The 19,267-nt window shown below is 43.9% G+C and overlaps 5 protein-coding genes across 6 annotated transcripts; 1 reads left to right on the top strand and 4 right to left on the bottom strand.

The window, feature by feature from the left end:
- Nucleotides 1-215: 215 nt before the first annotated feature.
- On the bottom strand, nt 216-1,983 carry LOC106307059 (scarecrow-like protein 21). Its single transcript, XM_013743906.1, has 2 exons — nt 1,852-1,983; nt 216-1,611 (listed from the first exon to the last, which is right to left on the bottom strand). Exon 2 carries the CDS (start codon nt 1,535-1,537, stop codon nt 320-322), a length of 1,218 nt encoding a protein of 405 aa, XP_013599360.1. The 5' UTR covers nt 1,538-1,611; nt 1,852-1,983; the 3' UTR covers nt 216-319.
- An 85-nt stretch (nt 1,984-2,068) lies between these two features.
- Nucleotides 2,069-3,457, top strand: LOC106307060 (transmembrane protein 256 homolog). Of its 2 annotated transcripts, none has more exons than XM_013743908.1 (5): nt 2,069-2,190; nt 2,254-2,324; nt 2,426-2,506; nt 2,569-2,612; nt 3,103-3,457. In XM_013743908.1, exons 1-5 carry the CDS (start codon nt 2,100-2,102, stop codon nt 3,155-3,157), a joined length of 342 nt encoding a protein of 113 aa, XP_013599362.1. In that variant the 5' UTR covers nt 2,069-2,099; the 3' UTR covers nt 3,158-3,457. The 2 variants fall into 2 exon arrangements, with proteins under 2 accessions (XP_013599362.1, XP_013599361.1); XM_013743907.1 differs by having other exon boundaries at nt 2,072-2,190; nt 3,144-3,457.
- A 67-nt stretch (nt 3,458-3,524) lies between these two features.
- LOC106302556 (glucan endo-1,3-beta-glucosidase 12) lies at nt 3,525-6,316 on the bottom strand. The gene is given in 5 exon segments (XM_013739042.1): nt 3,525-3,586; nt 3,681-3,804; nt 3,806-3,839; nt 3,841-3,934; nt 6,313-6,316. Coding segments are annotated over 5 exon segments (318 nt in total).
- Nucleotides 6,317-12,983: 6,667 nt separating this feature from the next.
- On the bottom strand, nt 12,984-13,772 carry LOC106302555. The gene has a single exon (XM_013739041.1). It carries the CDS (start codon nt 13,770-13,772, stop codon nt 12,984-12,986), a length of 789 nt encoding a protein of 262 aa, XP_013594495.1.
- Nucleotides 13,773-14,170: 398 nt separating this feature from the next.
- Nucleotides 14,171-15,148, bottom strand: LOC106302554. The gene has a single exon (XM_013739040.1). It carries the CDS (start codon nt 15,146-15,148, stop codon nt 14,171-14,173), a length of 978 nt encoding a protein of 325 aa, XP_013594494.1.
- Between the last annotated feature and the right edge of the window lie 4,119 nt (nt 15,149-19,267).

Genomic DNA, 19,267 nt, shown 5'->3' with positions numbered 1-19,267 from the left:
TGGTTATATTATGTACGGCTGTTTAACATAGATTAGTACAACAAGAGTCTATGTACAGTTTGTTGTTCAGGCGGAACCCGAGTAGTGTTTAATGGAATAGTATGCTTACCATCTTTATATATCCTGTGCATTTCGATTTGGTTCAAATATGAATTGGTAGTACAACAAGAGTCTTTCTTTGTTGATGGAGCATGCGTGTGTAGATTGGTGATGTATATGATTTGATCCAACCTTTAGTAATGATATTGAGACAAAACCATCTGTTATTTCCAATACTATCTTTTGCATCACATATTTGGAAATACAGACGATTATTCTTTCACTTCCATGCACAAGATGAGACCAAGATTCTGTCCATCCAACCTAGGCACAGAGCACCATCTCTTTCTTCAATCCCATACCCGTTGTTGTAATCTTTTAAGAGGGATCTAATGGTGGCTGAAACGACTGAGCTCAAGGGGTATGGCACAAAACCCGCCATGGAAAACCTTGACTTCCATTTCCCGAGAAGCTCATGCCTTACGATTCTCTCAGCTCCTTCACAAGCTATGATGTTGACAACATCACTCGCCAGGCAGTGCTGCTCAACGTTGATCCTCTCTTTGTGATTTCTTGGGAGTATCACGTCGATGGATTCAAACATTGCCGTGTAATAACTTAATGTCTCAAGGAACCTAGGAAGGAAAGGAGAAGTGTTTGTGTTGCATTCTTGTTCCACGAGAGTGACGACTTTAGGTGACAAACTCTTGACCATCCTCAGCACCCGGTCCCTGTGATTTTCCGTGCTTACACTCTCATCTGGTAAATGGTGCAGCATGTAAGCAAAGTTGACCCCAAGTGCTTCGCCTATTCGGACATCAAGATTTTCCACTTCCACTTTATAACTCGACGCTGAAACCGCATGAAACTTGAATGGTACATCGAACTTCTTTGCGAGTTTCTCTAGTCTTCTCCTGACTGCAACCAACTTGGATCCATCACCAATACCGGTAATTCGGATATTAGGAGCCCCACCAGGCCTAGCTGCAAAAGCCTGTATAAGTGCAACCCACTGGCTCCCTTCTCCAATTTGGAAGTCAATAATGTGGATTCTCTCCTCATCTTTCATTGCTTCGGCGATGGCTCCATTCGCTGACATGTAGCCAAACTTGAAATAAGGGCAAACCTCATGTAGAAGGTACACATAAGATAAGAAATCATAACTCTCTGGTTCTCTGGATTGGAGCGATTTATATATGGAACTACCAGTGGCAGCGAGCCTAACCACAAGCCCTTCTAACATGTAAGCTCCTAGTCTCTGGATAGGCTCACCAGATATTGAAACCATGCCACGTAACTCTCCGATACACCACTGTGCCAATAGAAGGTTGTTCTCAGAAATAGCTTTAGCACAAGCAACCAATACCCACTTCAAGTCTCCCCTTGATATTGCATCCACTATCAACATCAAATCATCTGTATCTCCAGGCCAAATGGAGTGTTCATAATAGACAGAATCATTGATACTCTCAGCTATCTCTGGCAATGGCTGCAACATTATTGCTTCAACTTCTCTCAGATTTTGTTCACGTCTCTTACACTTTCCATCAAAAAAAATTCTTACAACGAAATCTGGTATCATTGAAATAAACCAAAGGATCAATGAATCTCTACATCAAGGCCATATGAATCGAATTCAACTATGAACTACATTTCCAATAAACAAGACATGAGTTCCAATCTTAAACTATAGTTCTATTTTCCAATCATACAATTGCTCTTCAGAGTTTGTGGTAAACTTTACTGGAGAAAGAATTAGAAGAGCATCAAAATCAACCAGAAGAGGTCAAATTCTTTTATGACAAAACTAACCTCTAGCCGGTTAAAGAAGCGATGTTTCGGCGGAACTCAACAACAGCAGATTTTGTTCTGCGAGAGGCAGAGAGAGAGAGAGAGAGAGATCCACAAAAGCTCGCAGCTAGTTGAAGCAATAGGAAGAATCTTTAGTGAGGGGCTGTAAAGAGAAACAGCACGCTTCACACGACGTCGTTTGGAGCGTAAACCGAATAAGACCCGACCCACCCACTTTATAATTTGAGTTGACCCATCTCTCTTGACAAATGGGAAATTGCGTAAGAAGCAACCTAAGAGATTTGGGAGGAAGACGATCGATGGATCCTCGGATATGGCACAAAGTCGCCGCAGTTTCTGGTAAGGAGAAAGATCTCTGATTTGGTGCTGTAACGAATGTACTGACTTCGTCGTCTACTGTAGGCATGGCTGCTCTTGGTTTAGGAACTTACGGTGCTCATGTCTTTAAGCCAGAAAACCCTTCTTACAAACAGGTTCATATTACGAAATTCAGCTGCTTTTCTTACATTTTAGCTATCTGGGTTTTACACTTCTTGTGTTGGGTTTGTCTAAGACGAAGTTATGATCTTTTCAGGTGTGGCAAACGGCTTCTCTTTACCATTTGGTTCACACTGCAGCTCTTGTTTCTGCTCCTAGTACCAAATATCCCAACATTGTAAGCTTCTTCCTTCTCTTCTTTCCTCTCTTTGTACCTGACAATATCTCTTTCTTCCACAGTTTGGTGGCTTGTTGACTGCTGGGATTGTGGCCTTTTCCGGCACGTAAGTTGTTTTCTTTCTCGGTTTGTGTGGCATTTTTCCTTGAATTTTGCAATTTATAACACTCTTGAATGGATCTGTTGGTATAAATATTATGCTAGAATGTTTGTTAGATGTCTTGTTATTGAGGTTACTTCGCTTCAATGTGATTTGGAGTTTCCAGAACACAATCTAGTCTCTGGCACCATCAATGTTTGGCCACAACACTTTGTAGCTTAGCTAGAGCAATAAATTTTGGAGATTTTATCGGTTTTGACATGTTTCCAAAACTCTCAAGTAGTTTTTATTAGCATAGGTATCTTCTGTATCTAAGTTAATGATTATATTTGCAGTATCCACGATGTTTATGAAATAGTTTGCTCCCTGTGTTCTTGATTTATTTTTTTTTCATTTGAAAGAATAAAAATATTGTTTTCATTGTGAGTACTTATATTTTTGATTGCTTACTAGGTAACTCCAGTTTCAAACTTTTGGGTTGGTGGTCTTTTACTAGGTATGAATATGCGAAAAGCTTCGTGTTCGTCAATGTTGTAGGTGTTACATGGTAGCATTGCGCGAGGACAGGAAGTTTTCTACATTGGCACCATTCGGAGGCTTTGCTTTCATTGCTGCATGGACAACTCTACTTTTCTAATGATTTTCAAATTATCTTTACTGTCAAGTTGTGGTCATTCTTGTGCCTTATCCCACTGATGAAGAAGCCTTATCCTACTTATGAACTCAATGTTTCTCCTCAAAGATTGCTCAATAAATCTAAATGACCAGATTATGTTAGCTACGTGCTTTACTTGTTGAATTTGTTGCTGAAAGGATTATTTATATAAATGGCCATATTAGTGTTATCTTAATGCAATGCATCTTATTCAATATTCAGAATTAGTGCATTAGTTGTTTCATTAGTTGCAGAAGGTGGTTTCATGTCATCTTTGCTCTTTCCTTAGAATCTGGGGCATACTTAAAGTGGCAAGAACCATGACCTATCATCAAATAATGAGCCAATGAGACGGTGATTGTTCAAGATCTAGATTTTTAGAAGAGGTTAGATAACAGGGTTTTGATAAAGTTTCTTACTAGGGTCGGTGTGGATGATCACTGCAGCCCTATGGAAATAACAAGAACCGCCGTTGTGCTTATAATGCTGGTAGTAAGTATTGAAAACAACAGAGGCATGGTCATCGATAGTGTTGGGCGGGTCAGAAGCAAGGTTGGCCAGGCTGAATCTTGCTACAGTACTACGTTCTGTTGACAAGTCCAATCTACGGCTGCTTGTACCACATGGTCTGGTATCTGCGGATTGACTACACACCATGGCCCACCTGACGCTTCTGTTCATTAAAAGAAGATACATATGTTAATGTGTGAAAATTCACATGTATGCGAGTGGACGTTACAATTATGTTTTACCTTAATTTTGAGGAAATGTTTCTGATATGAAAAGCAACAGAGCATTTTTTTTTCTTATCAACAATTGATATTCACAAGATGCAAGTTGGGAGGTCTAAGAGCTTAAGAATGGTTCTAAGTTGAGTATATTGTGGTGTTACTAGACAATCTCTGTTTAGGACCAAGTAATAATTTCCTATTGATGTGTAATTGTTATCGACTGCCAAATCCCTTAGTTGAATAATTATATTATTGTGAAAATATCTAATTGTTTTGCCTCAATCGGATGCAAATTCCTTGAGAGCACAAATAAGATAGTTAACATATATAAGACATTATACACTTATTTGCCATTTCATAGGTTCATAATATGTTTTTTATTTATCTTTTTGAGATTTTGATATTTACATTTGGCCAACATAAACAATTATGGTAACCATCTATTTTTTAAAATAATTATGATAATGAAAACAACTTTTGATTGATTATTTTGTATGTTACATACTTAACCAAGTATGCCACTTGTTAAGTATGCCACTGTCTCTCTTTTCTTTACCAATTTTTTTACAACAAAAATTATTCTATTACTCAAACTAAATGTATTCTAAAAATTCATACTGAAATAGAACAACCAATAAAAACTAAAGTTTTATGAAAATTTCGTGCAGTCTTAACTAAAGAGTACGTTGTCTGGTTTTGCATCCTTGGTATGATCTTGAAGTCCTGAAATCTTCCTTATATAGATGCTATCCCCGCTAATTTTGTTGAAAACTTGGCCATGTTGTTAGATTTGAATCATTGAAATGACATCTTTGAGTCTGTCCCAAATTGCTGACATGTCGTGTGTTGACGCATATTCTCCATAGACGAAATAAGTGCATCCAATTCTGAATGCAAAGGTGACATACGTTTCTATTTGTTTCTCAAACCTAGAAGTTGTTCACCTTCAGACTCATCCAGTCATAAACAACCATATCCACTATAATGTGAATCTGCAGTCCACGATCCTGCTTGTGTATTCCGTGTCTGGTATTGCGGGTGAGAGTCTTCTGACATCTTTGAGTCTGCATCTAACCATGCATGATATTCATGCATGATATTCACTTTAAACATGTTTTACTAGCTCCAGTGGATCTCATATGATTCCTATAAACAATTTATCATTATGAGTCTTCCAGAGGTACCAAATTATCCATAGATAATCCTCTCTATCTAGCTTCAGATCTTTTATTTCAAATTGGACTACACACTTGTTATTGGAAAAAATACTTGGTCACAATGGTGTCGAAGTGAGAGTCCAAATTTGTAGTGGATATTCAAAAATTGCATTGTTAACTGATTCGTCAGGCTCTACACATCTTGGGAAATGATTATCACATTGCATACGATAAAATGTAAAATTCCTTATGACTACTAAGTATCCAGATACCATATGCCATGTTAGATGACACAGTTTATGTGGAGCATTCATTTTCCAAGCAAAGGCTTGAAGCTTGGTGAGACTGAACTCTGATACCATTACTTCAAGTTCATGACTGAGAATATTCCTTGAAACCCAATAACCTGATATAACTGTATGCATCCCACTTTTTGTATACCTCCCACTATATTTATCATCTCTATTGGATTGACTTACTGCCAAACTCTGAAAGAGCGGTATGTGGGAACCTAAATTCGCACTGTCGATTTCCGTTAATGGAGGAAATGCAAGATTACTTAGTAGGGGTTATTGGTTGTTGTATTTTAATGGATTTGAAAATCCGAACTAAATCTAGTGTTATTGGTTCTATGATTTTCAAATCTGTATTAAAATCATGTGTTATTGGTTTAATGATTCATAAATTCTATATCAAATCAACTGTTATTCAATCGAACGGATTTACTAATATATTTGATTTAATAATGGATTTGTTTGGATTTTTTAGTTAAAAATACAAAGACTCAAATCCGAGGGAAAACCTCCGGATTTGCATATTTTACTTGGATTTATAAATACTATATGGATTTCTAAATCAATCAAAAACTTTTCTTGAGGTCCGGATTCTCTGCGAGAGCCAACGACAAGTAATCAAATAAACGCAGAAAATATGAAAAGATAACAAACCGAATTTGTAAAAGGATAGATCTTTATTTCGAATCCATGTAAGAGCGTAGCGAGACTACAACAGGTTATAGGAGCTACGGCCGCAAGAGATGTCAGTGAGTTCTCTAGTTCAATCCTCCTAAATCTAGTTTAAGTCGCAGCTCCATAACAAAAGACAAAAAGGATGAAAAAGGTTTTGTTGATTTTGGACTGGACCTTATAAGACTGCCTACGTACCCATTTCGAGGATCAAGCCAAACGTAGTTCGGTTAAAGAGTGGAACAAGAGATCGAACTGCCAGTACGAGTTCGTCTAGTAATCGAGTGCCAGTCATAGAAACCAAGCATGTCAAGAATAAGGCATAGGGTTTCTAAGTGCAAAAATTTCTAAGTCTAAAGAATCGTCCTTGTGCTTCTTGTCTTGGCTCTCCTTGTATATGCCTCCAAGGTCGGCGCATTTTTTTTCTTTCTGCCCTCGATTCGAATTTATCTCTTCGAGGAAGTTTTCCTAATTTTCTTGATCTTCATGTTTATCCTCGGAAATTCAACATTTATCTTCTTTTCCTCTTATTTCTCTCTGAAACTGAATAGACCGTCACTGCCGTCGGGCAAAATATTTTTTTGAACCATAAGTGGGGTTTCGTCACGTTTTAGGCTGTTTCAGGCAATTCTATGACGTACTTATGCGTTTTACGATTATTCTCGGAGAAATTGTCGATTTGTCCGATGTCCATTTTCTATGTTGTTGGTCTTACGAACTGAACAAAATCAATTCATTAAGTCGAGGATATGATGGTGTTTAAGTTAACCTATATCATCTTGATGATTTGACTTGAACTTTTACGAGAAAACATGTGTTGCTTGTTTTCTTCGTAAAATCTTAACGGAAACTCCGATTGGGAAAAAACGAAAGACATTTTGATCAACACCCGAAGGAGAATAAAATGGAAGATCTAAGGGCTATCAGGTGGAGGTGTGGCCGCCCTGAGGCGGGGAGGATGAGGAGACGAGTGCTCGTGCCAGTCCTAGGGGGGGGGAGGATATGAGACGAGGGCTCGTGCCCGCCCTAGGGCGGGGAGGAGAGGAGACGAGGGCTTGTGCCCGCCCTAGGGCAGGGGGGAGAGGAGACGAGGGTGTATGCCCGTCCTAGGGCAGGGAGGGACGAGGCGTGGGCGTCGTTCCCGTTGTTTATTGCTTCGTGTACTTTTGGAACCCTTTTGTTTGTTTTACGAGAGCTTTTCCGTTATATGTTTTTCCAAAAATTGTTTTACCAAAGATTACCTCATAGATTCTACTATGATGTTTTTCCACGGAAACTTTCCGAATTTTGTTTGACAGACGATTCCTTTGTAAAAGTCATCATTGGTCACAAAACCTTCCACTAGAATGTTAATCCGAACATAGTTGATTATACCTTTCGCGCATAACTCTTGTAAGAAGTGAGTCTGAATCAATCTCCACATTTGTTTTTCTAGTAAAATCAGATCAAATTCATGAATTAATCTGAATCTGATACCACCTTCTTCTTTAGGACAACAAGGTTTCTCCCATTTTGCCCAGTGCATTCCTCGTTTAGGCGGATTCGAGCTCCACCAGAAATGTGCAATGTCACTTGCTATTTTTTCAGAAATATCCAATGGGAGTAGAAAGATAGACATGACATATGTTTGTAGTGTTAAAGCTATAGCCTTTATAAGGATCTCATTCCCACCTTTTGTTAACCATCTATTCATTCTATGATCAAGTCTGTCCTTTAGGAAAGAAAATAATCTGCACTTTGTGTTAGGGGATTTTTGTGTAGGGTCTTTGTGAGTACTACGGAACGATGGACAAGCTGGTAAACCGTATGTGTTTGTGTGTGTTTCGTAAGGATTTTAGAGAATAATGAAAATATGGGCTTGAAGAGACGTATTATTGATCAGACAAACAAGAACAAGAGAGGTTACAATGATCTTTGGATAAACCCTAGTTCTAGCTGTCTAATCCTAGTCTCTAAGCCGTGGAGAAGTCGATCCCTTGCTTTAGGGTTTTAGTAGCTCTTATATAGTCGTCTAGGAGTCGGTTTCATTAGGTTAAACTCTTCCGTATTTGGAAATATGGAAGGTTCTTCTTGTCGGAAGTTTTCCATTTCTTGGAAGCGAGCTCGGTTCCAGGGACCGAACTCGGGGTTCCTTCTAGCGGGGACCCGGAGCGTTCCCTAGTCGGGGACCCGAGGGTCTAGGTCCTGCCTGGAGGCTGGAGGAAAGGATACTGAGATATTTTTCCCAACAGTTTTCCCCTTATTTTTCGATTTTGTCATCGAAGTCGGGGAATAACCTGTGCACTAAAGTCAACCGGGGTTGCTCATTCTCAGCAGGCTCCCCTTAGGCAGGACCCCATTCCATTGGTCTTACTATCCTGGGTTCCACTCAAGCCGGAACTCATTCTGAACCCAGGTGAGGATCGGTTCCTTCGTGTTTTACCAGAGGCTAGTAGTAGTTTTCTTTATCTTCTGGAGATGACGAGGTCGGAGCTCTGAAATTTGAACCATACACGGGCAGGAGAAAGTTCTTGCTAGGAGGATACAGGGATCCTTGAAGCTAGGATCCTTTGCTTTGAGGAGAGGCGGGAGTGCTGTGGAGTTGACGCTTCGACTCTGTGGATGAGAGAATTACTATTGGAGAGGACCGGGGCTTCTTAAGGCTGAGGTTCCTTGAGCTGGGGGGTTAGTAAGGGGGATCCTTACGGTCCCCGTATTTTGGTCCAAAATTTTGGCGGGAAAAAGGGGGAGCTCATCGATGATTGTCTCGATATTTGCATTCACGCGTGGTCTGTCTTCCCGACGCGTGTAGAGTGTTTCGAAGGTTTTTGATTTCTACTTTTATGTTTCCTCCACCTGATTCCTTTAGTTTCCTTTTCTCTCCCTCTCGAAGATTTCTCGCGATCTCCATATCTCGACTTGGGTCCTCGTTTTGCAGGTAACTTCTCCTTCTTTTTCGCTTGCTTTTAGATCCTTTCTTCCTTCTGCTCCTGAGATGAGGACTGAGTCGGGTCTCTCTCCAGATTCTTCTTCTATAGGTAGTAGAGTTAGATCTAGTAGATTGAGGGTTGCTCCAACGGAATCCATGGATTCTTCCGATTCTTCTCTGGATTTGACTGCCACAGTAAAAAATCCCAAAGCTATCGTTGCTAAGAGAACTTCACCGGTAGGAGGAAACCGATATCCTCCGATTGGCCCTCCTTTGGAGATAGGGGCTGAGGAGGTCGCGATTTGGAGGAAGAAGTACGAGCTTCCTGATGACGTTGTTTGAGTACCTGATCCAGAAGACATGGTTTCGGATTTCGGTGTGGATGAGGTTCCTGTCTACGAGGGTTACTTCGCATCTGGCTTCAGGGATCAAATTCCTTCTCTGGTAGCTAAGATATCCGAAACCCTAGGGATTTCCCCAGGCCAGCTAAACCCCCCGGCTTGGAGGACATTAATAGCTCTGCAGAATTTGGGTGATCTTTACGGGCTTGTGATCGGAGTGGCTGAGGTCCTGTGTTCTTACTCTGTTTCTCCTCTAAGTGGTGCAGAATGGAGGTATTACCTTCATCCTCGAGGCAAGGAGCCCCCAGTTAGGGAAGTCCCCAAGAAGGAGAGAAAACGGCTTCCAGCCTTTGAGGGAAACTGGACGGAGAAGTTCGCCTTTATGCACCTCCCGGGCTTTTCGTCTATCTGGCAATTGGAGGGTAGGCTAGTCGTAGGAGTCAAGAAGTTTATCTAGATATTAGGATGCTAATGATCTTTTGTCTTCTTGATGCAGATTTGCCTCGTGTTGACTACTCTTCGGAGAAGGATACCATCGAGCAGGTGTTGAAGCTTCCTCTCGAGCAACGTCAGATTCCTTTTCTTGTGAGCAAAGCAGCATTGAAGCGTTGTAGCATCTGGGGTAAGCTTTTCACTTTCTTCCATACCTTTTCTCATAGCTGCTGATTTGATTTGCTTTCGTGTGCTAGGTGAGATGTCAGGATCCAAGGGTGACGAGGCTTTGGCAGAGTATAAGAAGGCTTTTGAGGTGATGTCCGCAAGGAAAGCTGCCCCCAAGCGAGCTGCTTCCACCGAAGACGACGAGGTGCAGTTCATTAGGAGCGGCAAACGTCATGCGGGTGCTGCTGCGGCTCCTTCCTCTTCCAAGTGGAGATCTAAAGCGCCAGACTCTTCTCCTAAAGATTCTCCCTCGGCTCCTTATGATTAGGCCACTTTGCTGAATAATCTCAACACGAAGGTATTTCCTTCGACTCCGGTGCTTTTGGCGTCAGAAGAGGACTCTTCCGCAACCATCCGATCGCTCCAGGTGACTTACTTGCGGTAATGCTTCATATAGTTCTTTTTTTTACCTTTTCGGTTCTGGCTGTTGATTAGATCTTGTTTGTAGGTGGCATCTCAATTGCACCATCTTGGGGAGAGGATGGAATCTGCGGTTTCCACGAAGGTTGAGATGGATAACTGGACCTGCCAGCTACGCCAGGAAAAGGACGCTGCCCTAGCCAAGGACAAGGAGATCAAGGAGTTGAGGCTCAAGGTGAGGAACCAAGAGGAAGCAGGGGAGTTGGCTGCCAAAGGGAACGTCTCTCTGAGGGGCCAGCTGAAGAAAAGGGAGGAGGAGCTGAACGATCTGAAGGATGCCGCAGAGACCTTCGATGCTGAGAAGGTCATGGCTTTGAGCGGTGCCAAGGTTGTGGCTCGGTGGGAGCTGATGCGAGAGTGGCTCAGTGGTCAGACTGACAGCTGGGATCCTGTGAATACCTTAGAGCAGTACAAGATGGTGAAGACCACCGAAGCCGAGCTTTTGGGACTCCCACCTCCTTCCTTTGAGTATGAACCTCAGGTCCCTGGTGGCGAAGAAGTGAAGAAGGCGTCGGAGCCCGATGCTGATGACCCTCCTGTCGACTGATCCCGATCTCCGTTATTTGTACTTTCAACCCCGTTAAGGGGTTTCTTTTTATTTTGTAGCTGCCCTTGATGAGGGTTTAAGACTTTGGATCAGGCCTCTGTGCCTTTCTATTTTTGTTGTGTTTAAACAATGGCCCTGTTGTGGCTTTTTCGAAATGCTTTTGGATTTTGTATCTTTTCTTCTTTTAGCTCTCGTAGATGATATTCGTATTGCTTCTGCGGTGGTCTCTTCTTTCGAAAGAATGCAGGTTGCAAGATGGCCTCGGGGTCTTGAGACTTGGCTCATGAATCGTAGGTGTCGATTTCTTGGTAGTCTCTTACAAGACTTAGGCCGTCTGGGCTATGGATAATCGTTGAAGGACTCGTGGATCCCGGGTGTCAAGGTTCCTTGGAACCTTTGTGCTTTGCGATGATCAGACCTCGTGGGTCTCGTATGAGTGGATCTCCTCTAGGGACCCTGGGGTCGGTTGGAGAATTTTGATAATCTTGGGACCCGGAGGTCATTTCTTAGGGAACCCGTGGGTTCCGGACACTAAGGTCTTGAGTTGGACACATGGTCTTTGGACCCTGAAGTCTTTTTAGGGAACCAATAGGTTCTTGGCCCTGAGGCCTGTCTGAGCCCGAAGTTCTTTCTCAGAACCTGGAATTAAGGTTTTAAAGGGACCGTATTCTGCCATCCTAGGTGAGGCCACTCTCGGTACCTGTTGGGGTATCGCATTCTACCGCTCGGAAGCTGGTCACTATCGAGTTCCCGTGCTGCATGCTGCTTTCTGCAGAAAGCCACTATCAGTCTTAGAGGGTGCTGGTGTGGGTGAAAACCCAAGTGCCAGGCTTTGCTACTTTCCACGTCTGGAGAAGCAGGATATTATAGGGTGCTCCCGGACTTTTGCACTTGCTCAAGGGCAATTATACCCTGTGTCCCCTGTATTATTCTAGCACGTAGCGTTTTTAATACAGGTACTTTCACATTTTTGGTATTTTTGTTTGGGACCCCGATATGCCTGAGGCTATACAGGGGTTTTAGGTAGTATTGACGGCATACTCAGGCTTGCGCAGACCCATTCCTACCTTATGTCTCATACCCGTTTTGTTTTTGTGTGGTCGGGCCACTTATCATTGAGGGTTGGCCAGGATCGGAGGTCTCTTTGACCTGATCCAGCCCGTTTTCCCCTTTATGTATTATGGTATACGTACTCTCTTTATAATCGAAACTATTTTATTATATAGGCTACGTTACGTTTTAGCGTACATAGGAGTAGAAAAACATAATGCTTAAATAATAGATAAAATAATTAATAGAAATCATGGTCCGGAGACCGTACAAGATATCAGCTTGCGAGGTACCCCGGTGGTTAGGCCATGTTTTACCTCTTGTTGCTAGGTGATCCGCGGGGTTTGACTTGTTTCATGCCCCAGCCCTTATTGTTCGGGGACCACTGTCTCACGCTGATGAAGGTTTTCAGCACTTCCATGAGACGTGTAGTCACATTTATCCATTGTAGCGACCAGGTTCGGAGGTTTTCTGCATGGCTAAGCGTCTCCATCCTGTGTCTGTGAGGCGCCCTTTGCTCCAGATCCGCCCGATGTATCCTCTGAGGAGGTCTCTTTGAAGTACTCGTGCCCCATTTGCTTATTTGCTAGACCATTGGCTGATATCTGACAAAGTTCTCGGTGATCTTATCTATGTGAGGCGGGGGACGAGGGTCCTGCGAGGACCAGGTCCTGCGAGCAGATGCAACCTTGAAGGGCTTCGGGGGATACCATGCGTAGCGGTCGACATAGGTTCTCTGGGGATCCCTTGGGTTCTTGGAATGATTCAGGGTCTGCCTTCTCCGGAGCGACCCCCAATTACCTGTATCATTGACCTCTGATCCCTGGGTTCGCGGGGTCCGAGGCCTTCTTTGTAATTGCTATAAGACCTTGGTTTTCCCCTTTAAGGTGGTCTGGTAGCAGGATCGAGAGTTCTCCTGGTCTCCCTTAATTATTCTGATGCCTCAGGGTGTAGGGAACTTCACCATCTGATGAAGGGTTGAAGGGACCGCTCCCATGTTGTGAATCCAGGGTCGTCCCAAGATCATGTTGTATGCCGATTGCCAATCTACGACCAGGAATTTGGTAGACATGTTGGCCCCTTCAGCGTATACTGGGAGGATAACTTCTCCGGTGGTTTGCTTGACCTCGCCGCTGAACCCAATGAGTGGGATTACCTTGCGCGTCAGGGTGCTCTCCTCCAACCCGAGATCTTGGTACGCCGTCTGGAAGATAATGTTGCTGGAGCTGCCGTTGTCTACTAGTATTCTTTTCACCAGGAAATTTGCTACGGTGAGAGAGATAACTAGAGCATCATGGTGGAGAGCTAGGATCTTCTCTTGCTCCTTAGCTGCAAAGCTTATCTCGTCGGTGCCTAGAAGTAGGCGCTTCGGTTGGGTCGTTTCCAGTCCATGCTTAGCGTTGCGGGTGCTTTTCTTTGCGGTTGCGTGGCTCACTCTGCTTACTTCTGAGCCTCCGGATATGACATGGATCACCCGATCTTGGCGAGGTGGTGAGGCTGGTGCGGCTCCTTTGGATTTCCCCGCTGTCTCTTTGCTGAGATGGGCCTTGGCTTTCTCTGAGAGGAATTCTCGGAGATGCCCCTTTTGGAGTAGTTCGTTGACCTCGATCCTCAGGGCGATACAGTCTTCGGTTTTGTGGCCATGATCGCGGTGGAAGTCGCACCAAAGTTCCGGGTTCCGGAACGAGTCAGGTGCTTTCATCTTTGGAGGCCACTTAACCTGTTGCCCCATCTGTCTTAGTGCGTTGACTAGCTCTGGTGTTGATATTGAGAGATGGAAGATATCGGGTCAGGTAGATACCGACATCCCTTCTTCCTTCTCTTGCGGCCGATACTGGAACCTGCCCCTGTTTCTACTACCAAAGTCCTTGGAGCCCCTTTGGGAGGATCTTTCATCTCGGTCTCCTCGATCTGATCGGGCTGACCTTTGCTCCTGCTTAGGCTGAGCCTTGGCACGGCTAGCAACATCTCCCTCCCACTTCACCTGCGCCCAGGCTCGGGACAACACATCTTTCATGGTGTTGCAAAGATACATGGTCAGCTCTTTGTATAGCCCTCCATCTGGAAGTAGTCCTCTCTTGAAGGCAGAGACCGCGGTAGGATGCTGCATTCGGGGACCGCCACTTTCTCCTAGTTGAAGCGGGTTATGTAATCTCGCAGGGGTTCCACTCGATGCTGGAGGATCTCGTAGAGACCATCTGAAGTCTTCTCCAGGCTTCTACTGCTTGTGAATTGCTCCACGAATTTATCGCTCAGGCCTGCGAAGGAAGATATGGACCAGGTGGGGAGATTGATATACCATTGCAAGGCAGGTTCGATCAAAGTGGAACCAAACCCTTTGCACATCGTGGCTTCGCGGGACTCCTTAGGGAGTGCAACCGCCAACATCCTTTGCTTGTACTGCACGATGTGATCGTCGGGGTCGCCGGTACCGTCATACATCCTGATGCTGGGGAAGGAGAACTTTCTAGGCATCTCAACCGAGGCGATCTCTTCCGCAAAAGGGGTATCCGCGTAGGAATCAGGGTTGCTCCTTCGGATTGGGGGAGCTACTCCTGGTAGGCGTTCTACCATGGATTGCATGGCATCGAATCTCTTAGAGAACATCTGCTCTAGGTAGGTGGTTATGGAGGATTCGGTTGCTGCCTTCTCGGGTTCTGGCTCGGAATCACTCTCTTCCAGATCATGTATTTGAGGGTTCTCGGTCCCTTCCCGTGTTGCCCCAGCTGCCCCAGATGCAGGAGGTGCGTCGGTGGTACCTTCTCCGGTGCTGGGTGTGTTCAGATTTCCCATAGGTCGAACCCGGGTGTTGAAGCGACACTTCTTGTTACCTGCCACGTTGGAGGTTTGATTCTGATCTCGGAGGGTAGAGTTCTCCGACTGTAGCTGGCTGAGCTTCTTGGCGCTTAGCTCCAACTGTTTGGAGTGTTCGTCAAGTTTTTCCTTCAGGCTCTGGACTTCTGAAGAGAGGTTGGAATTTTCTCCAGTTGTTCCTTGAGTTCGGTGCATGTCGGGGATTTGGCCTTGCAGGCTGTCTACTCGCTTTTGAAGCTCAACTGTTGTTTGAGTAGCTTCAGGTATTTCGCCGTCGTGCTCATCCACCGCCATCGTCACGTAGTTAGATTACTCACCTCCTTCTAGAGCCAAATTGTTAGAGGATTTTTGTGTAGTGTCTTTGTGAGTACTACAAAACGATGAACAAGCTGGTAAACCGTATGTGTTTGTGTGTGTTTCGCAAGGATTTGAGAGGATAATGAAAATATGGGCTTGAAGAGACGTATTATTGATCAGACAAACAAGAACAAGAGAGGTTACAATAATCTTTGGATAAACCTTAATTCTAGCTGTCTAATCCTAGTCTCTAAGCCTCGGAGAAGTCGATCCCTTGATTCAGGGTTTTAGTAGCTCTTATATAGTCGTCTAGGAGTCAGTTTCATTAGGTTAAACTCTTCCATATTCGGAAATATGGAAGGTTCTTCTTGTCGGAAGTTTTCCATTTCTTGGAAGTGAGCTCGGTTCCAGGGACCAAACTCGGGGTTCCTTCTAGCGGGGACCCGGAGCGTTCCCTTGTCGGGGACCCGAGGGTCTAGGTCCTGCCTGGAGGCTGGAGGAAAGGACACCAGGATATTTTTCCCCAACACTTTGATTCACTGATATCATCTGGAATCCCTAAATAAGTTTTCATTCCACCTTCATTGTTAATACCTAAACTGGATTTGATTTCTTGCTTTATATTCCCAGAACCCTTTTGCCAAAAAGATGTGACGACTTCTCAAAGTTAATACATTGACCTGGTGATTTCCCACACACCTCTACTGCTTTTATAACCTCATCACATTTACGGTGTTCCGTCTTACAGCAGAAAAAACCTCTATTTAGAAAATAACAGATGAGACTGTCATGTCCCCGATCCTAGATAGGATCGTCCAGACGGACCATGGTGCGAGGAGACACACCAGTCAGATCGTAGGACCTTGAGACAAGCGTATCATGGTCAAAAAGGAAGGTTAAGGGCATCAGGAAGCTGAGACTTAACCAGAACATGAGGGAAACAAGTAATAAGGAGCTGGACGAGGTCCGGATCAAGCTCAGTCAGATAGGTGCAGCTGGAAATCAGTTCACCTTGATTTAATCAGCTCATAGGAGCTCAAAGACTAGCTCACTCAGCTGGGAACAGTTGGTGGTGAGCTCACCTCAGCTGGGAGGAGTGTTCCGGACCGAACCAGTGTGGTCGGGTCCGAGCGTTTATGGACCGAGCCGGTGGTCCGAGTGTGACGGTTACTTCAAGTGCATCATAGGTCGGACCAGGAGTTGAGCAAGGCCTCATGAATCGATTTGGGGAAAAGGAATAAAAGGGAGAAACCGCCAAGGGCAGTTACGGGGTGACGGTTATGGGGAAAACTGCCCCTTTTGGTTATCTTTTTGGTAACTGCTCGTCCAGGAAGTTATGGGGTGGTTATGGTCGATTTCTTCTTTATTTTTTCCTTGTCTCTGTCGAAAATATCATTGGAGAGAAGACAGAAAACACAGACAAACTTCCAAAAAGAAAAGAGAGACAAACCGACAGTTAGGCGATCTGATCCGTGGTGGTTCGTGGTTGTTTCCGGTGGAGTTTGTCTGTGAGATCAAGAGGATGGATACTAGGCAGAAAGACAAGGAGAAGGATATTGAGATGGAGAAGGAGACAGCCCCTGGAGATCGTAACCCTAAGGTGAGAGGTGTGGCCGAGAACCACCGGACATAGCCGGCGGCTGAACTGTCTGTGCGTATGGTTCGGTCTGGTTCGTTTGGTTACACCCATCTCTGATCTTATACTCTGTTCTTCATCTATTTCTTTTTGTGGTATTGGATGTTGATGTTTCAGATATGGAGTCACTGATCCTAGGCCTTGGCCGGATCAAAGAACTGATGACAGTTCATGGCTTTGGCCGGACTGACCATGATCAGGATCCATATGGTCTGGGTCGATTCATTGGATTCTGATTATGTGAATTTCTTAGTTGAGATTTATCATGAGTTTACATGAATTTTAATCAATTTTTAGGAATTGATTTGATGATGTCAATTTGTCACTGGTTGGACTGACCATGATCATGATCCATATGGTCTGGGTCAATTCATTGGATTCTGATCATGGGAATATCTTAATTGGGATTTATCATGAGTTTTCATGAATTTTAATTAATTTTTGAAGCACTTTTGAAATATGTCATATTTTGGCCAGTAATTTGATGTTTTGATATGATCCAGCCATGCAGTGTGATAGATTCTTGTGTATTAATCTGATCATGTGTTGTGTTTGTGATGTGTGGGTCTCAGGTGTTAGGGTCAAAAATGGTTACGACAGAATTACCATCCGAAAATCCTCGGAGATCGTATTTCCGAAAGAGATAGTAAAAAGAAGGATACAAATTTCGTAAAATATAACCAATACGAAGTTTTTACGAAGAAGTATCCTTGAAGATTCAAACCAAACAAACCAGGCTTGGTCATTGCGTAATTACTGTGCATACACGCCGTCCGGTCGCTACGTAGCAACCAAGTCCGGGCCGATATCGGCCGCTGCATAGTGACCAAACGTCCGACCCACTCGGTCGCTACGTAGCGACCAAGCTCGAGCCAAAGCTCGGTCGCTACGTCCCGCTCGGTCACTACGTAGCGACGGAGCTCGACCCAAAGTTCGGTCGCTATGTAGCGACCGAGCTCGAGCCAATGCTCGGTCGCTACGTAGCGATCAGGCTCGAGCCAAAGGTCGGTCGCTGTGTAGCGATTAAACCCTTCCGAACATCGATACGACACCAATCCATGCATTCTCGTCAAACCTTCAAATGCTATCTCCCGAAGACCGTAGCAAACATCGATAGTCTATGTTTTCCGCTATTCTAACTCATCGACCAAACTTCACGGATTACAAACCGCGGAAAATTCGTAGTAAACCTGTCGAGTCGGAAAACGGCCCAAAGGTACCTAAAACACGACTCGAGGCCCATCCTACAATTTCCTAACCAAAAGCCCGTAAACCACAGAATGGTTTACACTTGGCCCACAAGGAAGGATAAATGTCAAGTTTCCGCAGATAAATTGGAAGTTTTGAAGATAATTGTGAAGATCGGAAAAAATGGAATATCTCCATTTTATGCTATGACGGCTTAAGGGCAGAAGAGTAAAAGTGTAAACCGACCTTGGAGCTAGTATATAAGAAGTCCTAGGCGAGGAGCATGAGGAGGGGAACTCTTTTAGACTCAGAACTCTCTGCACTTAGAAACTTTGGCTTATTTCTCGACAAGTTCGGTTTCTATGACTGGCACTCAATCACTAGACGAACTCGCCTAGGCAGTTCGATCTCTTGTCCAACTCTACCAATTGAACTACGTTCGGGTTGATCCTCGAAAGGGGTATGTAGGCAGCCTTTCATAAGGTTCAGTCCGAAATCAATCAAAGCCTTTTAGATATCTTTTTCGTCTTTTGTTATCGAGCTGCGACTCAACTAGGATTAGGGTTTTATGTTGCTAGAACTAGGTAACTCGCTGACGGCCCCTGCGGCCAAAGCCTTTATATTCTCTTGTAATGATCGCAACGCTCTTACGCGAATTCGAAATAAGATCTACTTTCTTTGTAAATTCGTTTTATCATGTTTTCTCATATTTTCCGCATTTATTTGGTTCCTTGTCGTTGGCTCTCGCAGAGATCCGGGTCCTCTGGAAAATTAGGGTTTTCCTAAATTTCCTTATTTTACGGAAATAGACAGTGTGAATTTTGGTTCCCACAGTTTGGCGCTAGAAGGAGGGGGGGTCGGATTACTCTTACTCATAGCCACAAAACACTTGATCAAAACGATGTCTGGATATGAAAGACAAAGTCGCAGCTCGCAAAAACGTTGGTAAAACAACTCCAGCAGCGTTGGTAAAACAACTCCTATAGCCAACGCTCATGCAAACGCTGTAGTACTTAACTAAATCGAAAACCTAATCGAGACTCTTCACCACGGAAAGTGCACGAAACGAGCTCGCGATTTCTCCGTCTAAACAAAAGGGCAACGATAAAACCTATCAAATCCCGTAACCAAATCGGAGAAATCTCAACGTGTGAGGGTTTGACCAAAAGATGTTTTCCAAAAACTTTTCGGAAAAATAAAACTTGCTCTCCTAGAAACTGCGTAAAAAAACCGTAGGTTACACGTAGAAAAACCCTAGGTCACTCGCAGAAAAAAAAAGGAGCGCAGCAAAT

This window comes from Brassica oleracea, chromosome C7, assembly GCF_000695525.1.
Source record: "Brassica oleracea var. oleracea cultivar TO1000 chromosome C7, BOL, whole genome shotgun sequence".
NCBI classification, from domain to species: Eukaryota; Viridiplantae; Streptophyta; class Magnoliopsida; order Brassicales; family Brassicaceae; genus Brassica; species Brassica oleracea.
Note: the sequence above shows the minus strand (reverse complement) of the source record. Positions and strands in the feature narration are given on the sequence as shown.

Bases quoted from the DNA above. Each gene is read 5' to 3' on its own strand.
- LOC106307059 (XM_013743906.1), bottom strand. From the start codon at position 1,537: ATGTTGCAGCCATTGCCAGAGATAGCTGAGAGTATCAATGATTCTGTC.
- LOC106307060 (XM_013743907.1), top strand. From the start codon at position 2,100: ATGGGAAATTGCGTAAGAAGCAACCTAAGAGATTTGGGAGGAAGACGA. The intron at 2,507-2,568 runs GTAAGCTTCTTC...TTTCTTCCACAG, and splicing joins GTACCAAATATCCCAACATT to TTTGGTGGCTTGTTGACTGC. The intron at 2,613-3,143 runs GTAAGTTGTTTT...TCAATGTTGTAG, and splicing joins ATTGTGGCCTTTTCCGGCAC to GTGTTACATGGTAGCATTGC.
- LOC106302555 (XM_013739041.1), bottom strand. From the start codon at position 13,772: ATGGGGCAACAGGTTAAGTGGCCTCCAAAGATGAAAGCACCTGACTCG.
- LOC106302554 (XM_013739040.1), bottom strand. From the start codon at position 15,148: ATGGCGGTGGATGAGCACGACGGCGAAATACCTGAAGCTACTCAAACA.